Below are 12,338 nucleotides of genomic sequence, written 5' to 3'. Positions count from 1 at the left end.
CCTCTGCTACACAATGCTCCACAGGGCCCTGCCATTCACTGTGAAAGCCCCGCCCTTGTTTGACTTCCAAAATTCCAACATTTCTAACTTTATTGCACCAAACTGCATCAGGCATTCCTCACTCCAATCGCTCAGCTGGATGAAGATCATGCCTTAATTATTGAAAATTGTCTTCACTATCTATGATACCACCCACTTTTGCGTCATCTGCAAAATTACTAATCATGCATTGTACATTCTCATCCACTGGTCCATTGGTCACAGACTTGCAACCAGAAAAGTATTCATCCTCACCCTTACCACCTAATACAAGCCAATTTTGGATCCAATTAGCCAGCTCGTCTTCTATTAGTATGCGAGATATTATTAAATGCCCTAGCAACATCCATATATAGCATTACTGTTCTGCCTTCAATCTTCTTAGTTACTGCCTTTAAAAAAGTATTTTCCCCACACAAAGCCATACTGACTACCCCTGATCAGCCCCCAGGTTTCCTTATGTACACTATCCTATCCTTGGGATTTTCTCCATTAATTTCCCCACCACCGAGCCAAGGCTCACTGACCTGTTGTCATCAGTCTTCTCCCTACTGCCCTATTTAAATAAAGGTATATCATTAGCTATTTGGCATGTCATTTAATTTTTGAAAGGCATCAGATTTTGCCTCTTATGTTTGCCTCCATCTTGATGACTTGATCAAAACAACTAGGGAACTGCATTCACCCAAGCAACAGGTTATTAGTAATAATATTCTGAAAATTAAGCATTAAGTGAAGACCAACACAAATAACCTCAATATCCATAATATCCTTACATACGTGCCAACATTTAATTCGCTGTGTATACATTTATCCTAATATAACCCTCTGGCTCTTCACATAACAAAAACTCTTTCTACTACTTATACAATATTAAACAACTTTCATTTCCATTACCCCGAAAGCAGAGTTAACCTTTCTTGTGCAGCTTCCTAATCAACATTCCATAATTCAGGCCAACTGATTTTTAAGTTGAATTAGAAGAATTAGCAGGTGCCTTTACTTTAGAAGAAAATTGGGATTTGTATTTTAGTGATCCATTGAAGTAGAAGATGGTTGAGAAAGATAATAAACAATAGAGAATCACAAGCAAACAAAGTAATATGTAGATGCAAGGAACTGCCGATGTTATAGTACTCGTACCATTACATTTCAGCGATATCTCTCTAATGAGTGAGAAAATAATGCTCCACAGGGCCCTGCCATTCACTGTGAATTCACTGCATCCAATTATAAGAAATTGCATAAGCACACCAATAAGAAACAATGTATGACAAAAGTAAGCCTTGGTGTATTTTTTGGATTGGGGTGGAGAGATCGGAAGATTAAAATAAGAAATAAATTTCAGTTCATCGATAGTCACTCAAAACCATTTTGACTGTCCTCTCATGGAGGACGCCAACGCGTGACTTTGTTTAACGTGGGGAGACTGGTGCACAGCAGCCACCACGCGGTCCTTGACAGATCTGGGTCAGAATCCAGTGGCATGGAGTCCAAGACGACCGGGGACCCTTTTCTGCTGCAGCCTTCATCCGCCTTCCCAGCCGTTGTGACGATCCACTAATGTCAGCCATCATCCTTCGCCTGTTCCACTGTTGGGGTCTTGGTTGGATTGCTCTGTCAGAGACCTCCCCCTCGACCGTACCGCCATGAGTGACCCTGCCAGGAGCATAGCTCCAGACAGCATCGCTCCCAGGACTTCAGGACCACACAAGCTTCTCCAACACGACAAGGTGAAACAAAGCTTTCCACTGTTCCACTGACAATAAACTAAAATAAACTGTGGCAGATCAAAGCAAACAATGGTGGGAATGGAGGAAAATAACCAAGAGAATAAACTACATGACAGTTTAACAACATTCAAGAGAACATAGATATTTTGGATGTGTGCGAATACAACTATATTTGCATTGTTATATTTAGAGAGAGAGGGCTTTATCTCACCACAAAGCAAGCACGTGTTCTGCCCATGTTCTGTGAAATAGAGAACTGACTCAAAGGTAAAAAACAAGACTGTTCAACAAATAGACAGAGCTTTCTGCAACAGAGATACATGTCAGCGCAACTAATTAAAAGGAGTTATGTAAAATGTTCAGGGTTGTTGACTGAAAAATACTGGAATTTGAGACCGAACTATAGTACACCTACAGTCCAAAAGTAATACAATGATCTTATTGAATGCTGCGCAAGGGGCCACTTGGCCTGCCTTTACTATTTCTTAGATTCTTCATGATAATCAAAAGAAATCCCTTGTGAACATCACTTTACACGTTGCTACAAATGTTAAAAAATATGCCACTATAAAAGTTACTCGGCTGTCGACATTAGCAAGATATTCAACACTGCCAGTTACTGCACTATCAACCTACACATTGTCAACACACTAATGGAAAGAGCCTATACACGCTGCTTGAACACAATGAAGCAACGTGTCTTTAACAACAACCTTGTCAAGTGTTCACCTTGGGTTCCAATGGTACAATTCCACTGTCGTCATCGTTACAGCCTCCTTCCAAACAAACATAGGAAATGTATACTCGAGGTGAAGTGAAAGTGATTAACCTCAAGACAAAAAGTCAGTCCTTGAGGTTATGGAGCATTTGATAAAATGTAGAACCAAGGAACCAGAGCATGGCTTAAGTGCGTATTACCAGGGGAAAATAACTCTCAAATGACAAGTTTATTTAAAATTGCTATGGATCAATCATTTGAAATGCTGAGACCCTGGCAAAGGTGGTCATTAGAGCATGTCAGCCCCTCTATCTTCAGCAGCAATGACCTTCATTTCAACACAAGGTCAAACACAAGGCTATTTGTTGATGAATGGAGCCAAATAATTAAACCAATATCAACTTAGAACAGCACAGGAACTTCAGCCCACAATATCTGTACCAGACAAGATGCCAAATTAAACTGATCCCATCTGCCTATGTGATCCATATCCCTCCATTGCCTGCATATTCATCTCTGGAGAAAAGGAATAGACGATGTTTCAGGTCGACACCCTTCTCCAGAGATGTTGCCTGACCCGCTGAGTTACTGAGTTACATTTTGTGTCTATCTTTGGTATAAACCATCATCTGCAGCTCCATGCTACATGAATATCCTGCATATTCATGTTGCCTATCAAAAAGCCTCTTAAACCACAATCATATCTACTTCCTCCACCACCATCCTTGACAGCATGGTCTAGGCACCTACAAATGCGGTATTGTCATAGCGGTAAAGTTTCTGCCTAACAGTGCCAGGGACATGGGTTTAATCTCGACTACAGGTAGTGTTTGTGGAGGTTTTGTATGTTCTCCCTGTGCCACGTGGTTTTCCTCCAGGTGCTCTGGTTTCCTCCCATATTCCAAAGATGTGTAGGATTGTAGGTCAATTGGCTTCTGTAAATTGTTCCTATTGTGTAGGACAGACTCCGCGTACGGGTGATCGCTGGTCAGCGCGGACTCAGTGGGCCGAAAGGCCTGTTTCAACGCTGTATCTAAATTAAACCGGTGTTAAACATTGGTCCAAGCCCTTCCTTTAAACTTTATCCCTTGCACTTTAAAGCTATGCCATCTAGTATTTGACATTTCCACCCTGGAATCTCCCCATCTCCACAATCTATAACCCTCATAATAGGTATGTTACAAAACTTACCTTCAGCGGCGCTGCAATTCTGCCATTGGCCGTGTGCGCAATTTTGGCGCGTTTGAGGGGGGGGCGGGGTTAAAACGGGTTTTTTTCCCGGCCTGGTCCTGAATTATATTTGTTGGAGTGCAAGACGTTGCTAAAGAATCATTCCTACGGCCATTCTGTGCATTTTTTAAAAAAAAATTCACCCGACAAGTTAATCGCTGGAATGATTTTAAAATCAGCTTCTGAAGCCGTCAATGCCGACAACTGGGACGAATTTTATGGAGGACCAGGTAAAAGAAAGTAGTTTATTTTTATGTATAAAAGTGTTTCTTAAGATGTATTTAATTCACATTTTAAGTTGCGAAACGGTGATTTTTCCCCCCCGAAGAACCGGCAGTGTATTTGCTGCAGATATGGGGGTATAAATTCACCGCATCCTGAACGTTCCAAATGGTCCCGTTCCAGAAGATCCCACTCGCAAGCTGATTTAAATGGCCATTAATAAACATTAAATTCCTTCCATTTGGCCGATAAACCCACAACAGTGAGATTTAAAAATTATGTTATATTCTGAATTCTTATGTGAATGTTATTTGGACACTTAGGCTATTTAAAAATGTTAATCTATTCTTAAGAAATTGATAGATGTAATTGAATATAGATAGATCTAGTAATTGAATTTTGTAATTAGCTACAATTAGGTAACTAACTAATTATATCCTTTAATTTCAAGTCATCTAAGTAAGATTGTTTCATATTTGTTTCAGAATGCTTCAATCTATAATAACTGAAAATTTATTTCAGTTCTCTTAAATTTTAAGAAAGTTATCGGCTTTTGAATGCCAATTTCCGAGATGATATGAAAATGGCCATAACTGTTTTAATACTGAAGATATGAAAGTGAATTAGGTGTCAAATTAAACTGCTTTTTATGCTTTATCTGATGGGATAAATTAGACTTGATTTTCAAAATCTCAGAATTTTGTAACATTGCTACTCATAATTTTAAACACTTGTATCGACTCTCTCCTTAGCTTCTGACTCCCTAGACAAAACAAGCCAAGTATGTCCAACCTTTCCTCATAGCTAGTGCCCTCTAATCCAGGCAGGAATCTGGCAAACCTCTTCTGCACCCACACTAAAGCCTCCTCATCCTTCCTGCATTGGGGTGACCAAAAATATACATAATACTGCAAAAGCAGTCCAACAAAAGTTTTATAAAGCTGCAGTGAAACAATCTTAAGCATCTCAGCAGACTTGATTATATTATATCGTAATTATATTAAATCTCCACCACCAATATCCTGGAAATTATCAATTAAAAAGTAGAGGACTTTTCACCAAAATGTTCAAGCAGCTAAATCAAAAATATAAATTGCAGTAAGTCACCCTCAACTCTCCATCTGAAATGCAATGACACACAGACGCTGTTCTTATGTAGAAACATTGGAAAAATAAGAGGATTTGGCCCAATGAGCACATTCTACCATTCAATATGATCATGGATGACCACATTTTTTTAAACATGAAATTCCCCAATCTCTTCTCATATTTCTTGATACATTGTGTCCAAGTCTATTTCACAAAATATATTGAGCAGGTTTGCTCCACCGTGTTTCTGAGATAAATGATTTCTCATCTATCTCTTGCATTTTCATCCCACTGCTGATGGCAGACTGACCTATCTGTGGTTCTGAGATTTCAATCTCCTTCCTTTTTAAATGGAGAATTACATTTGCTGCCCTACAGTCTGCAGGAACCATTTCATAACCCACTTCATGACCCACCATTTCCATGGCCATCTCTTTCAGTGCTCTGGTTGCAGATTATTAACCCCTGAGCATTCATCAGCTTTCAGTCCCATTCATTTTCCAAGCACACTTTAAAAAACTGAAAATTAATTTATTTCAACCTTTTTATCAGATTCTTGGTACTCTTCCATGGTTATTTACATCATCTCTTTACGAACCAAAGTATTTGTCTACATGCTCTGTTATAATTTCCCCAATTCTGATTGTGAAGGACTTGCATTTATCTTATTAATTTTAGATATTTGTAGAAATGTTTACAGTCTGCTTGTGTTCCTTGCAATGTTATTCTGATAATCTATTTTCAAATGTCAGCAATCACTTGGTCTTTTTGCAGTTCTAATGGCTCAGAATCCTCTGGCTGGCAACTACATCTGGCTGCACTGCATCACCTTCTACTTCTAATACCATGCCCAATTTATTTTATTACCCATTCTTCAGTTGCTTTTCCTTTTGAGTTTTTGTGCTGGGAAGGAACAAAACTATTGCAACCCTATGCTAATTCCTCAAATGTTAGCCATTGCCTCTACCAATGAACCTCTCCCATCTCTACTAGCCATTCTACTCCTCACTTCCTCGGCTTTCCATTTAGATTTAGAATCTAAGCTGCTGTTTGAATTCCATCACTTTCTATCTTAATGGTCTATGATAATTCATTCACAAATTACATGGTACAGAAAAATCATAAAATCAGTACACACCACAGAAAGAGGCCAATTAGTTCCTTGTGTGCATGTCAGCTCATATTTCATACTTCATCATTGCACCAAAAATATGTCCCTCAACATCATAATTACTAAAGATAGAAAAAATGCTTCAGTAACTCAGCAGATCAGACAGCATCTCTGGAGAAGTGGATAGGTGATGTTTCGGGTCAGGATTCTTAGGCTTGAATATAGCGGAGGGGGAATGGGTGATGAACTGAAAGTCCAGGACAAATCAGGGCTGGCAAAAGATTACCTCAAGTAGCATGGTTCCGATAGGCCAAATGTTGACCTGGAACTGTGTGATCCCAAGAGGAATATATTGTTGTGGAACTGGTTTACTGACTTAGTGGAAGGGGGGGGGTGGGGGGGGTAAAGAGGTTCATGGATAAGTTACTTAAAATTAGAAAATTCAGCGTTCACACCACAGGGTTGTCAGCTACCCACGCAAAATACGAGTTGCTGTCCCTCCAATTTGCATATGGCCTCACCCTGGCAATGGAGGCGGCCCAGGACTGAAAGAACAGTATGGGAATGGGAAGGGGAGTTAAAATGGTTAGCAAAAGAGATCCAGTAGGCCATGGCAGACCGAGCAGAAGTGTTCAGCGACATGGTCGCCGAGTCTACACTTAGTCTCTCCGATGTACAGGATGCTACATCGGGAGCACTGGTTAATTTTTAACCGCTTAATATTAATCACTAACCTGATATGTACGGTATTCATCATTGCCTATCAATGCTTCCCACTCGTTGCTATTTCTTACCTCAAACAAAATTGATATTAACTCCATGTCATGATCAGCCCAGTCAAAGCAATTTCTTATCACTGCTCTGGTATCCCTTATCAATGGCAATGCAGACACAACTTTTGTTTCGGCCTGTTCTTCCTAAATATCAAACTTTCTGTTCCCTGCTGCCTTATTTCCACGATCAAAATTAGATCAGTACCATTTATTTTAATTTGTACGATTAATTTGCTAATTGCAAATGTTGCAAACATTTAAATATTGCACCTTTAGATTTGCCGCTAACATTTTACTGAATTGCGCAAGAATACAGAACACCTTTCCCATGGCTATTGACACAAGATCAGGAGGAAAATATTCATATGAACATACCACCTTCACCCCTGCTCGAACTGAAAGTGTAATGTTTTAAAAGACAAATAGTGCATTGTACCTGGTAAAAAAACTGGCAAGTGTACCAAATTTTTTGTATTTGGTCTCGTGTTCTGAAGAACCATCTGCTTGCATGGAAGTGTCTCTGAAAGAATTTAGACTGATGTCAGTGAACTGTGCCTCATCAGTTTCCAGATTTACAATTGCACTGGAATCACTGGTCACCAGACTATCTAAAATATCCTCATTGCTTACAGACAGAGTTGTGGATAGTTCAGTACTCAGGCTTGAAATACTGCTTACAGATATCTCATCAGCTTTGTTTACTCCTCTGGCAGATGGACTGTACAGCTTCACATTATCATAACCAGAGCGAGGGAACGTTGAGGATTTTCGTAATGCACTGTCGGTCTCCAGTCGTATAGCCGGCGAGCACACACCAGGTGGGAGACTACCTGAACCTTGTCCTTGTTTGTCGTGTGAATATCCAGCACACCGGGATGAGTCAATATTGTTTGTTCTGACGTTTAACACACCACAATGGATGGGTTCTGGATTTCCAACTTCGAGCGTGGGAATACCAGAGTCTTCAGAATTAAGGCTATTACTGTCTTCATATCTGGAACAGTGCAAATTGTGCTTGTATGTTGGAACGGACAAAGACCACATTGTTTTCACTTCACAGTTTTGAAAATTTACAACTTCACAACTGTCAACACACTGCCCAGCAGGGGTCATGACGTTGGTCCATACAATGTCCTCCAATATCTTAGGTGTGCTGCTTTGTGTACCTAAAAAAAAAAAGAAGAAAATAACACTGAATGTTGGACATCGAACAAAAATCAGAGAACTAAAAACTATCGTACAATGTTAACAAACACTTAAATTGTAGAAACACCTTTTCATGCCAAAGAAAGCATGACCACTGCACAAAAACCATTAAGTCATGTTTTTAATCTAAACAATCATTGTCATTCTTATTCCGGAAAATAAATGAGTCTGGGTTTGAACCAAATAATTTCAACAAAATGAAAGTTTTTTTTTGCTTCCGATGACAACTAACAACATTAAGCACAAAAGCTTTAGAAAGTTATTACGATTGATGCATTAAGAGAGAAATCAAGTGGAGCGTATTAACTCGGACTATTGAGACAACATTATCAGGTATTATCAAAATAAGACCATGGGAGGGAGAGAGAAAACAGGGAATTACAGACCAGTTAGTCTAACGTCGGTAGTGGAGAAACTGCTAGAATCAGTTATTAAAGATGGGATAGCAGCACATTTGGAAAGTGGTGAAATCATTGGACAAAGTCAGCATGGATTTATGAAAGGTAAATCATGTCTGACGAATCTTATAGAATTTTTCGAGGATGTAACTAGTAGAGTGGATAAGGGAGAACCAGTGGATGTGTTATATCTGGACTTTCAGAAGGCATTCGACAAGGTCCCACATAAGAGATTAATATACAAACTTAAAGCACACGGTATTGGGGGTTGAGTATTGATGTGGATAGAGAACTGGTTGGCAGACAGGAAGCAAAGAGTAGGAGTGAACGGGTCCTTTTCACAATGGCAGGCAGTGACTAGTGGGGTACCGCAAGGCTCAGTTCTGGGACCCCAGCTATTTATGATATATATTAATGATTTGGACGAGGGAATTGAATGCAACATCTCCAAGTTTGCGGATGACACGAAGCTGGGGGGCAGTGTTAGCTGTGAGGAGGATGCTAGGAGGCTGCAAGGCGACTTGGATAGGCTGTGTGAGTGGGCAAATGCATGGCAGATGCAGTATAATGTGGATAAATGTGATGTTATCCACTTTGGTGGCAAAACAGGAAAGTAGATTATTATCTGAATGGTGGCCGATTAGGAAAGGGGGAGACGCAACGAGACCTGGGTGTCACGGTACACCAGTCATTAAAAGTAGGCATGCAGGTGCAGCAGGCAGTGAAGAAGGCAAATGGTATGTTAGCATTCATAGCAAAAGGATTTAAGTATAGGAGCAGGGAGGTTCTACTGCAGTTGTACAGGGTCTTGGTGAGACCACACCTGGAGTATTGCGTGCAGTTTTGGTCTCCTAATCTGAGGAAAGACATTCTTGCCATAGAGGGAGTACAGAGAAGGTTCACCAGACTGATTCCTGGGATGTCAGGACTTTCATATGGAGAAAGACTGGATAGACTCGGCTTGTACTCGCTAGAATTCAGAAGATTGAGGGGGGATCTTATAGAAACTTACAAAATTCTTAAGGGGTTGGACAGGCTAGATGCAGGAAGATTGATCCCGATGTTGGGGAAGTCCAGAACAAGGGGTCATAGTTTAAGGATAAGGGGGAAATCTTTTAGGACTGAGATGAGGAAAACATTTTTCACACAGAGAGTGGTGAATCTCTGGAATTCTCTGCCGCAGAAGGTAGTTGAGGCCAATTCATTGGCTATATTTAAGAGGGAGTTAGATATGGCCCTTGTGGCTAAAGGGATCAGGGGGTATGGAGAGAAGGCAGGAACAGGATACTGAGTTGGATGATCAGCCATGATCATATTGAATGGCGGTGCAGGCTCGAAGGGCCGAATGGCCTACTCCTGCACCTATTTTCTATGTTTCCATGTCTAGCAAGTTGAAAAAGTCCCAACGTAGTTGTCGGTATGAAAATCATACATTTTAAGGGAAGGTGATAAGAAATCAGTGCAAAATCAAATGAAATTAATTCAAAATGTCTTCTTCCCAGATTACTACCAATATTACATAAATTGTAGTAACTTTGAGATTAACATGCAAACAAAGAACCCCAAATCGTTGCTTGTGGTATTTTTCATTTACAAAAGCTCCCTGTGGTGTACAGTAGTAGAGCATTGATGTGGTAGATCCCCAGCCATTAAGTTGGGAATTTCACTCATAGTACTGAACCTAACACAGCAATTGCATTGCCAATGCTACAGATCCAAAGAGTTGGCTGCCAGGAACAAAAGCAAGTTTCAGTTAATTTATACTATTAAAATTGTTTTGGCTTATTTAAATGTATGTCTGTACGTTTTTAAATTGAATCAAGGTGTATGGCGAGAAGGCAGGAAGGGGTTACTGATTGAGGATGATCAGCCATGATCACATTGAATGGCGGTGCTGGCTCAAAGGGCCAAATGGCCTACTCCTGCACCGATTGTCTATGTATTTAAGTACATTTTATTGTTTTAATGTCAAAGTTAATTTTCAGGTGGTTTAGTTTTGATGCAACACTGGAAGACATTCATATCTACAAACTTTTACAATTGCAGAGCAGCACAATTCAGGATCAAGCCAGCAAGGGATCCACTGAAATTAATAATGGGGGTTGCGTATCGGCAAGTGGTAAACAGCGGTGGATCCCAACTTGTAGGCAATTCTTGGCAGACTAATTGGAACCACGTTTTGCACGTGGCTAAGCCACAGCCAATGAGAAATGCTGAATATGGATTGTCAGCAGAAAGATGTGCAAGAAAGAATTGCAGATTTTGGTTTAAACCAAAGATAGACACTAAAAGCTGGAGTAACTGAGCGGGACAGGCAGCATCTCTGGAGAGAAGGAATTGGTGACGTTTCAGGTCGAGACCCTTCCTCAGTAGGAAAGATGTTCTGTTTGCTCATCTTGACGATGATAATGTACTAAAAGCATCCTTATGCAAATAATTCATCTTAAATATTGATTCCAAATATAATGAACGTCAGTTTATGAGAAACATGACGAGCCATTTGAATTTGTTTTACTCTTTTTACTTTTTAAAGTCACTAATCGTTTTCACTACTCCAAACTCCCTCTTTTGCTGTACAGTACTCTAGATCTTGATTGCAAAGTACTTCCTCTATTTCTATATCAATGAGGAACTTTGCCCCATGACTGTTATTTCCTTCCTTCCTGTTGAATTTGTACAAGAGTCTGATGACCTTGAATGGCATTAATATCCTTGGGGAATACCACTGACCTGAACTAAAGTAGACAAGCCACCTAAATACAGTGGTTGCAAGAGCAGGCCATAGGTTGGGTATCTTTGCCAAGTGACTTCTCTCCTAACAACCCAAAACCTTTCAGCAAGGCACATCAGCAGCATGGTGTTATTCTCTCCACTTATCTTGGATGAGTGCAGCTCAAACATTATTCAAAAAGTTTAATATTCTCCAAGGTAAAAAATCCCCTTGGCTCCCCATCAATCACCCTAAACAACATTCCTTCCACCTTCAGTGCATTGTGACTGCAGCACGTACCATTTACAAAATGCATTGCAGTCATGAGCCAAAGTTACTTGGACCACATCTCCCCAAATTTTGATCATGATCAAGAGCAGCAGATGCAGGGGAAGACCACCACCTGCATGTCCCCCTTAAAATCACACACTCTCCTGACTTGGAAATATGTCACCAGTCTTTAATCGCTGCTGGACCTGAAGTAGGAACCAACTTCTCCCAACACGAGTAGGAAGGAACTGCAGATGTTGGTTTAAACCAAAGATGGACACAAAAAGCTGGAGTAACTCAGCGGGACAGCCAGCATCTCTGGAGAGAAGGAATGGGTGAAGTTTCAGGTCTCGACCCTTCTTCAAGGGTCTCCACCCGAAACATCACCCATTCCTTCTCTCCAGAGATGCTGCCAGTCCCTCTGAGTTACTCCAGCTTTTTGTGTCTATCTTCTCCCAACATGAGATTTCCTTCACAAGAAGGTCTGCGGTGGTTCAAGGCAGTAGCTCACCACCACTTTCTCAAGGGCAATTAGAAATACGTGCGCAAGAGGATGAATTGCATGATTGCAGCTATTATCCAGCATGGAACTAGTGGGCCTGTCCCACTTAGGCGATTTTTTAGGCAACCACAGGCCACTAGCTTGTCGCCACATGTTCGCCGGGAGTAGTCTCCTCAGTTGCACAAAAAGTCGTAGCGTCTTTCTGGTCGCTGCTAAATTTTCAACATGTTGGAAATTTTTTGCTGACCGTGGGTTTGGCGCCAATGAGAGTAGCTTGACCTCCTGGCGTAGGTGCTGCAGTAGGTTGTCGCCAGGATGACGTAGGTTGTCGCTGTTT

General features: G+C 40.7%; 1 protein-coding gene across 1 annotated transcript in view; it reads right to left on the bottom strand.

Annotated features, from left to right (window-relative positions):
* The window catches only part of LOC129701728 (TBC1 domain family member 14-like), a 110,491-nt gene that overhangs the window by 91,446 nt on the left and 6,707 nt on the right, over positions 1-12,338 (bottom strand). Inside the window, exon 2 of the mRNA XM_055643116.1 lies at positions 7,352-8,081. Coding sequence (XP_055499091.1) covers positions 7,352-8,081 — 730 coding nt within the window. The remainder of the gene's footprint in view (positions 1-7,351; positions 8,082-12,338) is intronic.

This window comes from Leucoraja erinacea, chromosome 1, assembly GCF_028641065.1.
Source record: "Leucoraja erinacea ecotype New England chromosome 1, Leri_hhj_1, whole genome shotgun sequence".
Classification (NCBI taxonomy): Eukaryota; Metazoa; Chordata; class Chondrichthyes; order Rajiformes; family Rajidae; genus Leucoraja; species Leucoraja erinaceus.
The sequence above is the reverse complement of the archived record's forward strand: the minus strand, read 5'-3'. Positions and strand labels throughout refer to the sequence as shown.